Genomic DNA, 20,534 nt, shown 5'->3' with positions numbered 1-20,534 from the left:
CAAATCTTTCCAGTAATGTTTAAATCCAGATAAATCAGCAATTTTAACCAGTGTAAGGGCCCGTGTCATTGCGTCGCCTGTCAATGACGCCATATCTGCCTTACCCTCGACTTCCATTTTTACTTCCGTAGAAAATATTTAAACACCAAAGACGCTTTAATATATTATGTGTTTTATTAGATGGGTGAACAACATTTTGGATACCTTTATCGGGTTAGTCTTATTGTTTGAATCTCTTGTTGTTGTTGTTGTTTTTTGTTTTTTTGTTTTTTACAGCAAGTAACATGCTTGTACCATGCCTCAGAGACAACATTATTTTGTCAAGTGGCTAACATAGCATAATCAGAAAGAGCTTTATATGTAGTAACAGTAATACAGCATTTTCTTCACCATACAATATATTTTAAAATTAACTGCATGTCATTTAGCAAGACAAGTCATCCTGCTTTTATTGATATTATATTCTAATATTAATCTAGCATACTGCAATATGCAAAAAGTGTCTCATAGCAGCCACCAAGCTAACACACAGAGTAACGTTAGAACATAACTTTAAACACACTCAAATGTATTTTTAGTATGATTTTTTTTGACAAAGTAAAACAGAGCTGCATTACCTCACAATTTTATTTAGTCAAATAAAGTGTCCTGTATGAGCAGTAATTCAGCACTTGCAGCTGTTTCATCCGAATGAAGTAAAATAATGTGAATTTAAGTGATCAAACATAACAAAGTTCAGGGAAGGAGGCAAAAGTTAAACGTAACTTAACTTTAAAACGTTACTTTAAAATAAAATAAACATAAACAATAAAACCAAAAGAGTGGCAGAGGCCGACTGCGTCATATAAGTATAATAAAAACAGCAATGTAAAATGTTCCAGGTTCTCGGCCCCGCCTTTCTTCATACCACAGTAATGTTAATAAAACTTTTAATACATTAGCTCATCCATTAACATGATTTCTGAGTCCTATCGGATTGCTTTCCATTGGCTGTGGAGGTGAAGATGACAACTCCCATGATTCCATGCTCATTCACGGTGTCATCAAGCTACGCCTTTGTTATTGTTTTGAATAAGCAAACCTCTAGCGGAGACACTTACTTATGCATGACAATAAAGAAAAAAAATTCCATCGTGCAGTCCTTATTGTCGTGCCCTGTATTGCATTATGACGCTCCACACGGTATACAAATGGTCTTTTTTTCCTTGACATCAAATGTGAAATGTATACATATGTCTGTTTTTCTCTCTCACATATGTTAGCATTTTTAAACATTTTATAACACATGCAGCAATTGTATGCTATTAACCCCCCGAGAAGATCAGTCCGTTACCATTCAAATGTGCGCATCTAACCTCCCTGCCATGCAGATTCATTGTGATTGAATCTATAACATTTTCGTCTCAAACTTGTTTGTTGACAAAAAGGTCAATAGATTTCCGTTATAGTTTTTGTCATCAGAAAAAAATATTTTTTATTTAGTTAACGTCTCTTTTTTTTTTTTTTATCAGTAAAAAAAAATGTTGTTGACTGTTAGCTTTATGTTAATCATTGTTAAATTCATTGTTGCATTCAGTATATAAATATATAAATTAAAATATAAATGAAATATTGATATACTGTATATATGTTATATTAATATATAACTAATGAATGTGTTTTGTTATATATATTGCCAACACAATTGCATAATGAACCATTAGTATTAAAGAATTTGCAATAGAGTAAATCAATTAAAGTTTGATAAACTTATTTTTACTCCCTCTTTGATCTGGGAAAAGGGTCACACTTTAGTTTAGGTTACAATTCTCACTATTAACTAACTATTAACTATGACTTTTGCCTCTATAAACCCCTAATTACTGCTTATTAATAGTTAGAAAGGCAAATGTTAAATTTTAGGTCTTGGGTAGGATTAAGGGATGTAGAATATGGTCATGGGAAATAAGGCATTAATATGTGTACTAATTTTTATTGGTTCTAATAAACAGCCAATATCCTAAGAATTTGCATGCTAATAAGCAACTAGTTTAATAGTGAGAATTTGACCCTAAACTAAAGTGTTACCAGGAAAAGTATTGTGGAAAGAAGCTTGGGCCCTGATGAATGTATGAAATGCAAATTAAAAGACCACATAGTAAGCAATACATGAGTGAATACAAACCAGTAAAATGCAGAGAAAAGCCATTTGTTCTCACTTAACATGTAGCACAGATGCTCTGTCACTGATGTCATTATCATGTGCTGCTCTTGACCTTGTCTACCTTTAGAAGAGACATTAGCATACACTGCACAAAGTCAACATCAGTGCCACCGAGGAACACAGATGATTTCCCTTGCTCTGCATAGACATTGCCACCTTAATCAGACACAGTCAATCTGATTTCCTCTCTCTCAGTTTAATTTGAGACTCCAGGCGGCCACACAACTACCAATTGCCAGCACTTTGACGGAGAGACCTGCACTTGCCCTTCTTCTGCATGACAAATACTCAATTCAACCATTCAGTTTTCATAAACACATAGCTTATGCAAATCGTATGAAATAATCTCAGCGATACAGAGCAATTTAAGCAGTGGCAATCGCAGGCATTAATGAAAAAGGCACAAAGAGAGATGTGTTCACACTGACTGTAACTGCATTAATCCACAGGAAAAGGTTATAAATGACTGCGAGTTGTCTCTAAAATGCCCCGTGCAGGAATGATGTATGAAACTTGTGCTCCATCTGGCCCGTTTGTTATGCTAAAGGTCACATCATTGTCATTTACATAATCTCCATGCCAGAAATGAACTCCAATGTAATATCTGCCCAGAATACACACGCCTGCACATATGTATAGCTTTTGAACGGATAGCCGGTTAAGAACCCATCATCACTCTTGCAGGATCGTTTTGCCCTTTTTGTAAATGATGTTGCATCCTGCGGCAGCTTTCAATATTTTTTTAATGGGTTTAAACTCATAAACAGGCCACACAGGTACCAATAGATTAGAGTTTGATGTGTTTTTCTCCATGCTGATAGATGGCAATCATTTGTCATTGTCAACAAAAAGAACAATATGATATCACAGGAGTGCAGTCAAACTTTCACAGGCACACTGACAAAAGCAGCATTTTGTAATCGAGTGTCTGGATGCTTTTCCAGTAAAGATAAGCAGCATGGACCTCGTACAGAAATGACACTTTGAAGAATGTCTGGATGTGTGGAAGGTGATCTGGAGTCTAAATTTCATTATTCACTGTCAAGCATTTAATCAGTGCCATTTTTGAGAGTCATTTTCATCCCAAAATATGCATTGTTTCTTCCACTCTGTTTCTATTCTTTTATATTCAAGAAGCTTACACAATCTATGTAAGGATTATGCACCATTATCATTCTTTTTTCTCAACAAATATTGTGATGTGTGTGTACAATACCATAAAAAGACCTGGCGATGTTGAGTTCTCAGCCATGTGCTGAAAAAGTATTCTCAAGCCTCCAGGCTTGTTGTTCTTGAGTGGGCATATGTGGGTATACTTGTTCCTCTGTGTAATTTAGAGCCTGTGTTTGCAGTGAAACCCTCGCAGGCTGTTATAACGCTGCTCGAGTGTGAGACTGATGCCTTTCTGAAGTGTGGCAGCACAAGCCTGCCTCTCTGTTTCAGCAACTTCCAAAAAACACCTCATTAATCCCACACGCACACGCACACACACGCACACTCTGAAATTCTCAACACATGGCCCAATTAAATGCTTTGTTTATTATGACACCTCCCTCGAGTCAAGTAGACTTGAAGTGTGGCTTGTTTTATGCAAACCTACAATTTAGGAGTGCAATTGAAGCTTTAAAGAGGAGATTATAAAACATGACCCTCTTCTCTGTTGATTCTCTCTGTCCTACTGTTTACTGCTCGCTCTCCGTTCTATTTCCCTTATTCATTAACTCAATGGGTCGCCATCTGTATTAAACTGCATTACGATTAGCCCCCTGTTAATCATCTCTGTTGGTAAACCAGTTCAGATTTTCAGCCAGCAAACCAGCACTTATTCTGGGACTGGGTGAGAAGAAAGACTTCAATTACACCTAACAGGCGCTTATAAAAGTCCCTGCTTGTGTTAAATTCTCGCCAAATGTGGTTTACATTAAGCACATTTGGAGAAGGGTCTCAAGTGTTGCTTTCGGCATATGCAATAAGACAATTTCAACTCCCCGCTGCCATTTACAGGTCTGTTTCCGTCATGGTTGTTTTACGAGCGTACTAATTACTAATTGCGCCCGTGCGGCGCAGATACGTGCCCGGTTCTAGAGGCCTATTGTGTTTTGTAATTGTCGTTGCCTTGAGAAGGCGCTGCCGTAATTCCTGCTAGAAACCCCCTTTGGAAGGAGGGATGGATGGATGGATGGGGAGGATGGATGAATAATTCATTAATGCTGTGAAAACACTTGCTGCGTGGAATGTGCAGCTGATTCTGCTGCTGGGATTGATGGCGGTTGGATTACACACATGCACACACTTCCTTTGCCTTCATTAGGGCTCTATTGTCACAGTGTCGGGGCGGCAGTGGAGGCTGTGAATGCGTTTCCAGCTGCTCGACTAATTGCAGTGGCCGGCGTGGTGTTGTATTGCAGACAGATTGATCCTCTCTGTATCTCTGCTCTCTCAGAGACTGACAGGATAGGAGCTCCTTGGATTGTCTCTGTGCCTTCGGTAATCATTTTAATTAATGAACACTGGAAGCCAGAATGATGGAGTGGCTATTTAGATGGAGGAAACTATCACATGCAAACACCTCGCTGCTACTTAGATAGAGAGGAAATCTGTTTTCAGACAGACGGGACAATATGGAGTGAACCCAACTTTCTGTCTCTCTCTCCTACCACTGTTTTCTTCCTGTTGTATAATGGATATGTGTCTGCTGCACTGCAGAGTCAGTCAGGCCTGAATTTTGGCATGGGATTGTGAATATTGTGTATATTTGTAATAATTCCTGAACACAATTATTCACTATAACATGTAGGTAAATTATATACATTATAATTATATAAATTATTATTGTTCCCACAGCTAAAAGGAAGCAGCTTCTCGCTCATTCGCACAATTTTTTGCTACGCTAAGAGGACCACTGTAGTAAATTGCAGCATATTTTTAAAGCATTTGAATATTGACTTTAATATTTTTCACCAATATTTGACATTTTTCTCACTTCCCAACAAGGGTGTGCGATGTTGACAAAAAAATTATATTATCTGAGATTTTGTCGATGACAACAAATTTTTGTGCTGGTACCTTGACAATTTTGGACAGCAGACTCCCAAAGCTTTTCATATTGAATATAAAAAAAAAAAAAATAAAAAAAATGAAATGCTGCTTTAAATATGAAATTAAATGTTTTGACGTAGAACCCGGAAGCACTGCATGGAGTTTACTACGTGGACTGCATAGGAGACTGACATGGAAGAGAAGAAATTGTTGAATAAAGTCATTATTTTTATTTTTGGGTGAACTAACCCTTTAATGAGTGAGTCATTCATTCATCCGATTTGTTCAAATGGCTGATTCGTTCAGGAATGAAGCAAGTGACTGACTTTATAAATGGATCATTGAATTATTGATTCATTAAAAAAAAACACTGTTTCATTCAGGAACAAAACACCACTTTGTGTTGCTCAGGGACACACAATGGTCCTGTTGCGGCTGTGTTTGGAACTATATTTGTTGGCAAAAGAGAGCAAAAACAGACAATATTGACAATAACTCAATATTAGTTTATTGAATGTTTATTTGTTGTTAATCAACAATATTAACTTAAGGTTTATTAAACTGTACAGAATCAGCAATCACAAAAAACGGCATGCTTGTTTGTGTGATATTGCTTAGCTATATCATATAGAAATCTAAAACAGAAACTCATATGGGGGCATCATAACTGCTTTCTACTAGGTTACATCACACAGTGAAAGCAAGCACTCTCAATGCATGTTTTAGTTTTTTTGCAATATAGTCACATACTCAATGTCAGCTTCCACATTGTGATTCATAATATAATTTTATTTTTATTTTTTTAAATCACATTTAATAGCTAAATTCCAGGTTAACAACAACTATACCCATCAACCCCAAAGAGAAAGATCCACCAATCACTAAGTTTTTAACCAGGGCTTGAAATTAACACCTGCCAACCTGCCAAATGCGGGTGAAAATCAGCAGTGGCAGATAACACATATCAACTCAGTCAGTTTGGCTGGTTATGATTCATAAATTATGTCTTACAACCAGGAGCCTCCAACATTAGCAAAACAAAGCATAAGGAGGGTCGCACACTGGACGAGAAGCGTCATGTTTTTAAAAGTCTAACACATTGATTTTTACGAGGGTACGTACACCGGTCCCACCACTTGGCATCTGTTGGCAGTGCCTAACTAAAACTCGGGAGGCTGTTCAGTGTTCACCCTAGGCTGGAAGACTACACTTTGTTAGTTCTTGAAGTGAACTTTTGCCTGTATGCTAGTGATTAGTAGGGTTGGTATCATTTGAATTTTATCAATTTCGATTCCAATTGTGATTCTGTTTAACGATTAGGATTCTTATCAATTCCCAGTTTTGATTCCAATATGGTAGAAAAAAAAAAGCCAAACATTTAAATATCAAGCATATTTATTCTGTCTTTTTGCAAAACATTCTATTGCAGCTGAATACCATGAACAAAAATCAGCAGCCTAAAGAACAACTAACTAATAAACTAGACTCATATACATTTCAAACATTAATAAAGACAAGTAAACAGTCAGTAATACAATAAGAACAAATAAGCAAATTAGCAATAGCACAAATAAATACAACTGAACAAAGTTCAGAAATTGAAATCAAATGTAAAATAATGCTGTACTAGTTTTCTTTTTATAAATAAAATATAGATTAATCCTTATTAAAGTTACAAAAGTTATTCAGTCAAGATCAGTGAGTGATTTTCTTTTTCTTTTGTTCTTTGATTACCAGTAATGAAACAGACGGCATCAGGTTTATAAGTCTGCTGTCACTTTAAGACCTAATGCACTGATCCAGTATACTGTGTTTTCTTTCTTACGTGTTTTAAGGCGGGACAGAACTGACTGTGTTTACGAGGATATTTTAACATAAGTTTGTTTATTTGTGCCTTCAAGTGCAAGAAGACACAAAAGAGAACTCAATTCAGTATTTATGCAGTATATGAAAGGCTGTTTTTTTGTGCGCACACTCTGGATGTGCCCAGCACAGAAAACAGCGTGTGAATGCTGAATTGAGTTCTCTTTCTTGTCTTCTTGCACTTGAATGGTTTAAAACCACATTAGAATGTGCACACAGGAATCGATAAGTGGAATTGAAATTTTAATTGTATAACAAGTATCCGATTCCTGACCTTAAAATAGGCCAACACATGATTGCATTACACTGGGAAACAAGTGTATAAGTCACACTGCAGGACTGTGTGCCAAATCTTCTGTCACTGCCAGAATTTCGTTGGAGGTAAAATTTGAATGCAACGGTCATTAATCAGCTGTTGGTGAACATGTCAAACTAACGATCAAAAACTACAGATTTTAGCCTAGGATCAGAGGAATTTAGGATTTTCAAAATTTGTCTCAGACGACCAAATTGTGGCCAAAATTGCAGTGTGCACCCAGCTTAAAGTAGTATTTCGATGAATTTACAATGCAATTACACATTGCATAAATAATACTATGAGATTAATGTTTAAAACATATTTTGAATATTTAAAAAAAATAAATGATACTTTAAATATGAAATTAAGAGGGTGTCGGTAAGTCACTCTCTTAATGAGTAAGTCATTCATTCATCTGATTTGTTCAAATGGCTTCATTCAGGAATGAAGCAAAAGACTGACTTTATAGTAGTTAATAGTTTAATAGTTATTATTAGATTAACTGTTTAGAATAATAGAAATAATAGGCCAACACATTATTGCATCATACTGGGAAACAAGTGACTGCAAAGTAGGAACATAGTATACATTTAGTTTCGCCTGAAGAGAATTAGTGGTCTGAATTGAGAAAAGCATGTCAGTTGGATACACCTTTAAGGAGGGGATGTTCAGGCCTTATGGTATTGCTGTTATATGCTTTTATTGCTGCTATTTGTTCTTCAATCTCATTCATTAGTGATGAGGTGAACCATTGAGACTGGAGTCATGCAATATTTTTATAGCATTTTCTGGGTGTTTTGTGCATGTACTTGCTAGGTCATCATTCTTTGCATATCAGTTGTAACTCTACGGACTTCCTTTTTCATCTTTTTTTCTTTTTTGGTTGTACTCATGTCTGTGTGTAAACATTTCCTTTGAAACATTTAAGAGAAAGGTACCGCTGTCTGCCTGAGCCGTAAATGTTCTCTAAGGAGCTGTGCTTCTCCTGGAAAACTCACATCTCCTTTTACATTATACATCTTCTTTTCCCATCTTAAATAAATCAGTTATTGATGTCTCTTATTAGGCGAGCCGGTGAGCTTTTCAGTCGAAGTGTAGAATTGTTTTTATTTTCGTGTTTTAAGTGCTCTCTTCAGTTTTACGAGATAGGATTTGTTTTGAGCCTCTTGCAGTGGAGCGAATCGATCACACTTTTGAGAAAAATCTGCACCGCTCGGGTACCCCAAACCTTCTTGGACCCATACGCCTAACAAGTCATTTTAAGTGGGATTTTAAAATGTGTATTTTGCATGTCATAACTATTTCCAGAAGTATTTCTGCCTGTTTTTATTTCTCCTAGAATCATTAATTCTGAGAAGACTTGCAGTACCACTCTTTGATTTATCTATTTTCTGAACTCTTTCTTTCAATGCTTTCCTTCTCTCGTTCTTTTTTTTTTTTTCACTTCTGTGGTATTTTAGGTCATAATAGCTTGTTTTCTGGCGATTGTTAAAGTATGCGGGCGTAAAAAAGAAGGTGAGCACTGGGGAGGGCTCTTAAGTGGCCGTTATCCTGATTTATTTGGCCTGGGTGTGGAGGCCCTGTTGCACGATAAAACTTCTTCTCACTTCCACAGAACAGAATGGACTTAGAAAGTTATATTTCACCGCTCCTACAGTAAATCAGCCGGAGGACGGCTACAGAGCCACTGCTAAAGCCATTTGCTGTCGTCCCCCCACCAAGCCCCTCTCGCTCACTGGATCTTTGAGGATCCAACAAGCCCGCTCTGGGATCCGTGATATGAGCATATGATCATTGATCTAAGTTTTTGAGCTCAATAAAATTCACAGTAGCATTATTTTATTATATTCTACCTTGAAAATCACACATCGTTTTTTCTTCATGTTCAAAATCATTTTTTTTTCCTCTTTTGTGTGCATGCGTGTAATTAATTTATCATGCTGTTGTGCATTACAGCAGAAAAAAAGACTTTAATTTGATTCAACAAATTACACTCTTCCCTCCCCTAACCTGAAATTAGTTCTTTCTATTTCAAATTAAACAAGCTTTTGAAGATTAAACTCATTTATGGTGCGGGAAATGTATTTTCCTTGTACCTCAGGGGGCTAAACATAATGAATATTTGAAGAGATTATTTTAATTAAAGTCCTTTGAATTTAAATGGGGTAATATGTTATAACTGTTCGCCTGACTGTACCTTCATTAAAAGTGAACCTATTCACACACACAGAGAGAAAACACAAAAGGAAAGAGATAGAGAGGGAGGATGAACTGGAGTTTTCTTTACAGTGGTAAGAGGTGCAAATTGGAGAGAAAAATGGCTGAAGGCGAAGGACATTGAGTCAAATGTGCTCCCTCTTCTCTGCAGTCCTGCTATAAGGTGTCCTGCTGGGCTCAGAAATGAGCCTGGAAACACAGCACTAGTGTGTGTGTGTGTGTGTGTGTGTGTGTGTGTGTGTGTGTGTGCTGGATTGCTGCGTCAGCAGGCTGATTCTCATTGTGATGTATTTAGCTCTCATCTCACCTTCTTGAGGTGCTGCAAAAATCTGGGCCTCCTCTTCGGTGTTACTCCCAAGGACAAACATTTCTGGAGTTCTGTGGATGTGTAATTTCTAAAATTAGAACACACATGTGTCATTTTAACAGGTTTTTTCCACTGGTACAGGCTTGTGTGTGTGTGTGTGTCTGTGTGTGTGAACTTGTATTTATTACTTTGTGGGGTCCACAAAGACCCCACAAAGTACGAAAGATACGGAATGTTTGACTTTGTGGGGTCCTTTAATTGGACCCCACAAGGACAAAATCTTTTATATGAGACTAAATGTTGACTTGATTTACTATCGTCCTTCCCTACACTATACCTAAACCTACCCGTCACAGGAACCTATCCCTAAACCTACCCGTCACAGGAACCTAACGTAATTTTAACATTCTTATATATAATATAAGAATGTTAAAATTACGTTAGGTTCATAACTATATTATATATAAGGATGTTTTACTAACAGTATCTCACAATTTACACTGTTATACAAGCTGTATACTCACTACTTTACATTGTAGCAAAGTGTCATTTCTTCAGTGTTGTCACATGAAAAGATATAATAAAATATTTACAAAAATGTGAGGGGTGTACTCACTTCTGTGAGATACTGATTCATTTGGACCCCACAAAGTAGTATAAACAAGGGTGTCGGGGTGTGGGTGTGTGGGTGTGTGTGTGTGTGTGTGTGTGTCATAATGTAAATACTTAGTGGAACATCTCCATGATGTATTTGATGAACTATATCTGTGGTCTTATATATATATATATATATATATATATATATATATATATATATATAAAATTGTCTCTTAGTTAAAATTGTTATTATTATTTTGATTACATTATTTTACAATTTGTTTTGTTGTTTTCTTGGAAGAAAGTAATGATTAATTAGTTTTTTTTTATTATTATTATTATTTTACATCAAAATACTTTTACATCAAAAATACACAAAAAATGGAAAAAGCTAAGTAGTTGATGAAAAAGATTTAATATTTAAAGATTTAGATATTTAATAAAATGCTGTACATTAATACGATTCATGTTCTTTTAATATGTACAGTTTGAAAATTGAAACGACCCTTAAAACTGAATGAAGAATAACATTTTTGGTATTTGGCAACAAATATTTTCACAATCCAGCTATATTTTAATATTACCACAATTATTAGTGTCTAATCTTAGCCATTCTCCAGTTTGTGCACTTTGCACTGAAGAACGTTGCAGCAAAACAAGGCCGGTATTATGCAGCTCTGCCTGTGCCACTTCTCATTGCATTGGCTAATTGCTAACATATGTGTCTGCCTCTCTCTCTCTTTCTCTCTCTCTCACTCTCTTTCTCTCTCTCTTTCTCTTTCTCTTTTTCTCTCTTTCTTTCTTTCCCTCTCTCTCTTCCTCTCGGCAGCAGACCGCGGGAGTTCTGGCGCCTGGACTACTGGGAGGATGACCTGAGGAGACGTCGGCGCTTCATCAGGAACCCGTTTGGGTCCACACACTCTGAGGCCACGCTCAAGGCTGCAGCAGAGCATGGTGGGTAATGCATAGTCACATAGTATCATGCGCTTACACTCTTTCACATACAAACCCAGCCTAGTCTGTCGAGCTGTAATGCTTTAACCCGTGATAACAGGTACACGGCTGTAAAATTTAAAGCTAAAGTCACCGTAAAACGTTTATAGTGCAACAAGACTCCTTTTAAAAAAAATCTTATAAAATTACATTACATTCTCTCTGTCCTGAGGCTTTTGTTTCTCAAATAATATAATGACAGTAATTTGCTGCTAATTTGTTTATTTAACGTGCATTTCCTTTCATTAGCTTGGATTTTTAAGTATCGCTAATTGTTCTTAAATTGTCACTATGTGTTCCTTCCTTCCCATGCATGACAGCTGCTGGTATTATAGGTAAGTGAAGTTAATGGGAGAGCTAGTGGCAAAGGGCTTTGTGTTTGGGTTAGATGTGTGTGCAGCGGTGTTACAAGCTACTCATCTTTTAAAGGAGTTAACTATTTCAAAAGGGTAGTGATTTGTAGTATTTTATAACAGAAAATAATTAACTATTTTTAAGCTATTTAAGGGGGCAATGTCCTAAAATCAGTGTTGGGTGTAACACGTTACTAAGTAACGCGTTACTGTAATTAAATTACTTATCCACTGAAAAAGTAAAGTAAGGGATTACTGTTCATTTTTTAGGTAATTTAATTACAGTTACTTATAATTTACTTGCATTACACATACTGTAAATTAGTTCAGCTGTTCTGTTTAAATCAATATTGAATTTAAAATCTAAATTTGTCGTCTAAAGGTAAAAGTGAACGCTGCCTCTTTAAAATCGTTAGCTGTAGTACAGTTACGCATGAGTTCACAACTTTGCACCAGTTGGCTGCGTAGTCGCTGTCTGAAGATGTCGGCAGAAGCGAGTGGCTGCTTTGCAGAATGGAAATATTCCAATTACTTTTTTGACACAAGTAGGCAAGAACATTACGGTAAAATGTAAGCTATGTCCTAGGGAGAAAAAAACTGCGTGCGCTCTCTGAGAGACGGTCTTCAGTCAGTGCGCTCTCAACCAAAGAGCACACACATAGCCGCCTCTCGCGAGTGTAAGATTTTCGCGGTTTATTACACATAAACGTTCAGATACACACACAGTTATGTCAAAATGCCCGTCTTGGCGTATATTCGCGTTGATTATGTGAATGTGAACAGTATGTGTAACAGCATATTGTCTCCGTCCATTAGGTCTAGTGACAGCAGCCTTTAAAACATGCTACTGTCTACTACTGTCTGTATTATAAATGATAATCAAACAACAAAAGAAAAGCTTTAATAAGGATTAATCTATATTTAATTTATACAGTTATGACTATGCAGAGTTATTTTATATTTTATAGACCTATCTAAAAAAAAAAAATATATATATATATATATATATATATATATATATATAATATATATATATATAGCACTGTTTTATTTGTATCTTTATATATTTTTACCGTGGTATCAACTTTGGTATCGAGTATTGTGCACTTTTGGTGGTATCGGTACCGACTACTAGATTTTGATATCGTGACATCCCATATGTTTTAATAAAGCTAAAATGTTTTAAAAAGCCATAAAAGGCTAAACTATTAGATGTTTGACTCATATTTTAATTATTAAGAGTTTCCTTTCTATTGTCTATCCGGTCAAGGTTTATAGGGATTTTAAGAAGTAATTAGTAATGAGTTGAATTACTTATTGGTTAAATAAATTACTTTTCAGACAGAGTAATTAGAAAAGTATTTTAAGTATAACATTGATGATGTAATTAATAATTAGTAATTAATTACTTTTTTTTAAGTAACTTACCCAACACTGCCTAAAATACGTAAGTATCAGATTATATACATTTTATTTAATTCAAAGCTGTGTCTTTCTGGTTCATAAACAAGATTAATTAAGAATTAATTAATTTAAATTCATTTACTATTCTGTATATATCATATCATATATAATGTGTTTGTGTATACAAAAATAATATTAAAACACCTCAATAAGCAGCACCTTTTAACTTAATAATTGTATTACTTTTATGCAGAGATTTGAGTCAGTGAATCATTTTTACTGGTTCAAAATAAAGTATAGCTTGTTACTGGAAAAGCTAAACTGTTACGAAACTAGCAAGTTAGTGGCGTCACCAGGTATAGTTAGTGACTCCCCAAAACTGGTGTGTGCAATTTTTTTTTATTTTTTTTTTTATATAAATTCTGTCTTTAAATTTACTAGTACCTACTAGTAAAATGCATCATAAAATCTGAGACGCATTACAGCTATAGTTTACATCACATCAAGGGAAAAATTAGGAAAAAAAAAAAAAAAAAACTTTAACACTTTATGAGGCCTGTATTTATTATGGTTTCTTAATGCATTATAATACATGCATAATACCTTATAAACAACCTTATAATACGTTGTATCATCTGATAAATAATCATAACAACAGTTAAGATACATTATAATTCTTACCTATTTGTGGTTATAACATTTAAGAGTACAGTGCATTATAACACCAGATGAAGCCTTCTTTTATAATGCATCATAAGAGTATTCTTAATGCATTATAATGCATGCATAATGCCTTTATACAACTTTCAAGAGTTAACATGTATATGTAGGCATAATATTGTTTCAAATGTAATTTCCTTTTGCATCAAAATAATTATTCTCTTGTTTAAGAAAAGGAATTAAAAACAAGCGCCTTTAGTTGTTTTCTACCCTGAAATGACTTCATTTATATGAAATGTGCATCATTTATTCATAATATATTTCTCATTATATTTTCTTTATTTAATAAGTCATCTCATTTGAAATACCCATCTTATAATCCATAATGAACTGCACAATATAAGTTATTCTTTCTAGATTGGTGTTTACCATGCTATCACAAGTAAAGTTGAGGTTATTAAACTCATCAGGGGATTGTGTACCCTCTCCTCATTTAATGTCGTTATTATTGCTTCTGTGTACATCACATTCTTCTTGTATTTACAATTTGTTCAATAAGTGCGGCTGATTTTAATCCTTTCCTCTTTCTCTTTTTTTGTTGTGTTTAAAAGGAGCCCTGCCTCTGTCACTTCATTCACTGCAGCAATGCATACAGCATGTGAGAGTTAAAATGTTTTACAGACTCTTGAATATATATATATTTTTTTTCTGATGAGATTTTAGCCACACTGAGAGATAGCAGGCTTTACAATCAGTGCCATTCACTTGGACTTGAGCAGCTTAACCTATTGCACCCCTCGGAAACAGGGCCATTTCTGAGAAAAAAAAATGTCTCCAATATGTCACTGCTTAGTCCCCCCTTAGAATGACATAGGTCCTCAAGACAAACGACCAATGTGACAGAAGTCAATAAGAATGTGATCTAAAAGCAATAAGTGTTCAGAATCCCAGCATCCTCTGAGACCGATGTGCCGCCCTAATGGTCATAATATGCAGCTGGATGGAGGGCCCTAAGGGGGACCCAATGATTTCTCCCTTTTCGCTTCGTCCTCTACGTTTTCTTCTCTGTATTCTTCCCTTTTTCTTTTGCTAACTTTTGCTGACTTGGTTAAGTTCAAGTGTTCCTTAAGGAACACTTTGAATCATCTTTGAAATGGAACCTAAAACTTTAAGGCCTTAAAACCCTTCATTATACTCTTCCCCAGTGTCCATCCAGCACAGGAAATAATCAATCCATCCATCAAGTATTTATGTGCATATATTAATTGTTTTCAACTTTAGCTAAAAACCTATACAGAACAAATACAAAAAACAGCTATTATGACTCAAGTGCATATTTCATAAATAATTCAGTATTTTAAAAAAGTAAACGATTCTAAACTCATAATAAGATGGAAGGGGGGAAAGTGAATGGACAGCAGAAAGATACTTTAGCAGTTAATTAATGCTCATAACATTGATGTTTGTCTGCCCCTCTCCTCCATAGAAAGCTTCTGTCTTTTCTGCTGACCCTAAATTTGTTGCGGAAGTGGAATGAAAGTCTCGGGCAAGATCTCAAGTTTTCAAACAGTGCACAAGGGTCATATCTGGCTGTGATTATTCTCATGACATGTGGAAGAAAGTCATGATTTATTTATTTATTTACTTAGAACAATTTTCTATCATTTTCAGCAGCTGACTAAGAGTGCTTTGCTCTATACTTAGTTTAGTTGGTATAAGATAGATATGTATGTATGTATATGTGTGTGTGTGTGTATGTGTATATATATATATATATATATATATATGTGTGTATGTATGTATGTATGTATATATGTATATGCAAAATACACACACACGTATATATATATATATATATATATATAGTTTTTTTTTTTTTTTTTTTCTCAAATAACAGACATGTCCCAGTATTTAAAAGAAACATAGTTTCTTCTTGATGAATATAGAAAGGCTCGCTTGCAAATTATTTTCGTTTTCATCACTCAGAATATATCATCATATCAAAACTTCCCTTTTTGGCATGCACAATTGCGATCATTCATCGCCAGCCAGGAAACATTGGTACGATTTACACCCCTAAGGCGGATGGCTGGTAGTTTGGTAAGATATGTATTTATGGCTGGAAAGCGCCATCTTTTCTGGGGATTGATTTGACTAGGTGGGGGTACGGTGTTGGGCGACTCAAAGGAGTGTAAATACCTGAAGACTAATGTCTCTGTTCCTGTGATCAATAAGCACCTCCTGACTTCACTCCTGGCTGCACTTGTGTTAAAAACAAATTTGTTAATTCTGACAATTTAATTGCTTTGCCTCCGTAGTCGCATATAAATGAGCATTTGAACCTGCACGGAAAAGGGAAACAGAGCTTAAAAGTGTAACGCAACTGCATGTATTTACATTAGCATTTGCTGAATGAGGGGAATGAATGAGCTATTTAAGTAAAGCTGATGTCTGAATGTAATCTTACAACATGGGTTTTTGACTCGTTCAGGGCATTGGTAAATTTGTTCTTCACTCTAGTTTTTCTTAACACTTTTTTTTAATCTACTAGGGATCCAAAGTTTGATTGGACAGCGTTATTTAAGTGGATGTGCAGATTGCATAATGCTACAACAGAGGTCTCATATAATTCCAAAGCCAAAAGTAAACTTCAAAGAAAATGCTAAAAAAAAAAAAAAATAGTATTAATTTTGTCCTGCTAGACTTATAAATGTACTTATCTTATTAGTTTTCATGTTTTTCTTTATTCTTATATTGTCTTGATGTATCCATGCTAATATTTGTTCTCTCCAAGTTTAGCTTCTCATCAGTGTTGGTAGCACTCAAGTTATTACATTAAAAATGCAGCTGGACAGCTCACAGTTTACTTAAAACTTGTGATTCAAAACAATATATACTATAGTTTTTTGTTATTTGGGGTTACATATATTCAGTATTTTTAGTAGTTTGGCCTGTATTATCTCACACAGCATTAGGAAGAAGTGACTTCATCTCAACTAGCTTCAGACACAATAGTAAATACATATGATTAAATATTATTGTGGCTGAATGCACAGAAGTAACACCATTTTTTTGTCACATCCTTGTGTCCACTCTGTCTGCTGTGAGCACACGGGCATGTGGTATGTATTAGGAAGCTGGTAGTAATTTCACTGCTGCTAACTACAAATTCTCTAGGGAGAGTTAATTACAGGAAGACCGTTCTAAATATCAGTGCACCAGCATACTTTCCATGACAAGAGATTTCTTTGCTCTGCTTTTCTAATGGTTTAGGGCTCTATTTATAAAGGGTTGTCTCAGGGTTTTGCTTCAAGTGCAAATGCAAACCCCCTCAGGTGATGTATCTGGAGAGAGGGGGCAGAGGTCACATGGCTCTGCGTCCACACAGTTCTGGACTGGACTCTGTGTAGCTCCAGTAGGCCAAAGCAGTCTGATGAGAGACTGCCCCGTCACCTCTCTCTGTTTACATAGATGAAGGATTGCCTTTGTTTCTACTGTAGACCCATTTTTGCCCCTCACTTGGGAATGCAGTGCTCTGTAAATGTTTACAGATTACCATTTTTCTTAAATAATCTATGCGGAACCTCAAGTCATGTACTGTTGAAATCAGCCAGGGCCACTCCTGATTTTTGTCAGGGGTAAGCTTGGCATATGGAGCAGAATATATGTCTGGCAATGGGCTTTTTGTTTAATTGCAATTCAAAACGTTTTAATGTTAACAAGTAGCTCTGTTATTAGATATATTTAGACTATAAATATTAGTTATTAGATTATATAACATAAGCAAGCACATCCTTTGTAAATTTTCTTTACTAATTGAAACATAAAGTCTATAATGACATGGACACGCACTTTGGTCAGCTGAATGTGTGTGTTTTTTCTGAATTATCAGGTAAAATTACTATTTTGAAAGAAAAAAAAAACTTCTAAATAACCATCTGGATTTGGTGAAATTTCAGCTACATCGTTTTCACATGTCGACTTCTTTTAATCAAATACGCCATAAAATTATCCATGACGATTTACCGTCATTATGTTAATATGCTGTTTTAATATTCTGACTTTTAAAATAATGCAAGTGAAAATGTTATCGGATTCAAAAAAAAAGTAAATTAAAATGGCGGCTAGTAGCCTATATGCTGTTGTTGTCATGTTAACTTGAGGCCATTTAGGACAAATAACTATGTTGTATTAGGCTACAATAGCGCTTAAAACGTATTTATTCAGTGTTTGGAATTTTAATATAAATATCAAATAATCATATTGCCTATATAATAAAATATTTTTATCTAAGCTTTTGTGCCGTCAACTTACCTGAGTACACGTAAACTGACAGTCGTTTAAAGTTTTGCGTGGTTACGCTTGAAGGAATGTGATGTTTTGTTTTGTGCAGCTCCAGAGGAGGACGTGCTGAAAGGCAAACAGTCCATCAGGAGTTCAGTGCTGGGGAAGCAGAACTCAGAGAGTGAGCTGCTCTTGGAGGACGATGATACTCTCTCATCCTTGGAGGAGAAAGAGTTGGAGAATCTCACAGGTAAAGAACAGCCGCCTAGCGACGCACAAACTAGAACGCTTCTGTCAGCGACGAAATGCGCTGCATGCGCATATTATAGAACGCAATAAATAAAGCTCTCTAGGCGCGCGCACTTAGCCAGCTCCGTTGATTATGGCAGCGTTCTAGTTTGTTCCGTTGCGCTCTAGCAGTGTCACCCCCTTCTCTTCGGCCGTTAATGAGGGGATCACACCATTATCGGAGGCAGTCCTCTCATTAGCGGCCTGTGATCGGGTTAGATTTGAGTGAGGGCAGAACAGCGCCCGAAGGCCCACGGGAGTCTGCAGTGAGCTAGGGTATAAGTCCCTCTTTTAAAACAACTAATAATCAAATTATTTGCACTTTTCGCTGGGCTAAATAGATGTGCTAAAATATAAATTAAAATATTTTGAAACGTAATTTGTTCTATTCATTACTAAACAACACACTTGTATTTGTGTCTGCTCGCTGTCGGCCAAAAGCAGAAAATGATGTAGATCATTTTCTTAGAAAATGTGTTTCTTCTGAAAAACCACACTTATACTTGGATCTTATATTTTTCAGTGAAGTAATAATACAAAGCTCTAAAAAGTTTTTAAATAATATTTTAAATGACTATTTTAGGCTTTTAACAGTGTTGACTTTAAATGCGTCAATGATAGGCTATTTATTTATATTAAAAAAAAATTTTGTTAGTTAAGTTGTTTGTCTCGGTGCTCTTAAAATCGCAAAAGTGTACACATTAGACTAATAATCTGTTCATCCGAACATAAATCGGATTTTATTTGATCTATTTCTTCAGTAACGCGTTTATATATGTTTGATCTCAATCTGGCTGTCAGTCTGCCCTGTAATAAAAGACTGTCTCTCTCAAATAAAGTGCAAATTATCGTGGAGATTTGCGTCGTTGCCGATCATCTACTTAGCAAGCTGTTTGATTCAGGTGTAGGCTAATTGAAACACGCTCCGGTTTCGCGGGGGGAAAACATGTTATTTCTCAGTCGTATTACATGCTGATGAACTTATCTGATCATGCCATGCGTCTGTGAATTGAAGGGTGCTTGGGGAAATCAAACATGGGCTTCTGGTGGTACTGACTGCAACGGCAGTTTGCAAGCGCAAATCCGATGCTCTGCGCATGCAGAGAGGCAGAAATTCCCCAGTGCGACCCTTCAACATTGTCATGCTGGCATAAATTAAGATTGATGACAGATTAAACCCAAAGCCCGCAATCAATGCGCGCTGATTGACAGCGGATTTCAGCGCTTTTTTGACATCTAGACTATACCATTTCAATGACAGATGAAGCGCTTAAATATGTCATTGTGCACGGGATAATCCTTTTTTTTTTTTTTTTTTTTTATAGTTTAATGAATTTGCTTTTTTAAAATGCGATATATTGTAATTAAATCGTTCTTGAATTAATTGTTAAATTAATTAATAATTAATGCTTTATTTGTTTACTTCATTGTTGTTTTTTCATGGTTCATTTGCTAAACAGTAATATTAAGAAAGTTGTAATATTATGATTTTAGGCAATATGGCATTACTTAATTTACATTGGTAAGAAATTGTGCATGCAATAAAATATAGATTGAGCCTAAATCAATATTTATTTTATTGTGTCTTATAGTGTTTTTTGAAGTTATCATTTGACTTCATCCTTATTATTCTAAAATGACTGTAGCTTTACTTTGGAGAATCCATCCCCCCCCCCCCCCCCCCCCCCCCAAAGCCCCAAACTTATTAAAACTAAAGATGTTCTATCAGGAAGTCAATATGCGTCCTTGTTGAGTTTATGTGTTCAAGTAAACACTCCATACTCCTTTGAAATGGTTTCTATGCCAAGGGCAGTAGAGGGTGGGGGAGGCACACACACACACACACACTAACCGCTGTGCTCTTCTGTGATCCGTAGGGCCTGTTAACCTGAGCACCAGCGCACAGCTGGTTGCACCCGCTGTAGTGGTAAAAGGCACACTGTCCATCACGGCACTAGAGTTATACTTTGAGGTGGATGAAGAAGACCCGAGTTTTAAGAACATTGATCCCAAGGTAAGAGGGTTTCT

At 35.8% G+C, this 20,534-nt stretch overlaps 1 protein-coding gene and 1 long non-coding RNA gene across 7 annotated transcripts in view; one reads left to right on the top strand and one right to left on the bottom strand.

Annotated features, from left to right (window-relative positions):
• The window catches only part of LOC127512103 (uncharacterized), a 42,431-nt gene extending 24,057 nt beyond the window's left edge, over window positions 1-18,374 (bottom strand). The window contains exons 1-2 of the long non-coding RNA XR_007930127.1: window positions 18,249-18,374; window positions 9,928-9,998 (exon numbers count right to left, since the gene is read on the bottom strand). This is a non-coding gene — a long non-coding RNA (uncharacterized LOC127512103). The remainder of the gene's footprint in view (window positions 1-9,927; window positions 9,999-18,248) is intronic.
• lrba (LPS responsive beige-like anchor protein) overlaps window positions 1-20,534 on the top strand; it is a 259,976-nt gene that overhangs the window by 144,998 nt on the left and 94,444 nt on the right. For 4 of the 6 annotated variants that reach the window (XM_051892487.1, XM_051892497.1, XM_051892424.1 and 1 more), the window contains exons 37-39: window positions 11,354-11,478; window positions 18,328-18,468; window positions 20,384-20,520. In XM_051892487.1, the coding sequence (XP_051748447.1) occupies window positions 11,354-11,478; window positions 18,328-18,468; window positions 20,384-20,520 (403 nt within the window). The remainder of the gene's footprint in view (window positions 1-11,353; window positions 11,479-18,327; window positions 18,469-20,383; window positions 20,521-20,534) is intronic. The other 2 variants (XM_051892501.1, XM_051892479.1) reach the window with 1 other exon arrangement.

This window comes from Ctenopharyngodon idella, chromosome 1 (genome assembly GCF_019924925.1).
Source record: "Ctenopharyngodon idella isolate HZGC_01 chromosome 1, HZGC01, whole genome shotgun sequence".
In the NCBI taxonomy this organism is placed as follows: domain Eukaryota; kingdom Metazoa; phylum Chordata; class Actinopteri; order Cypriniformes; family Xenocyprididae; genus Ctenopharyngodon; species Ctenopharyngodon idella.
This window is presented reverse-complemented; position numbering and strand designations above follow the sequence as displayed.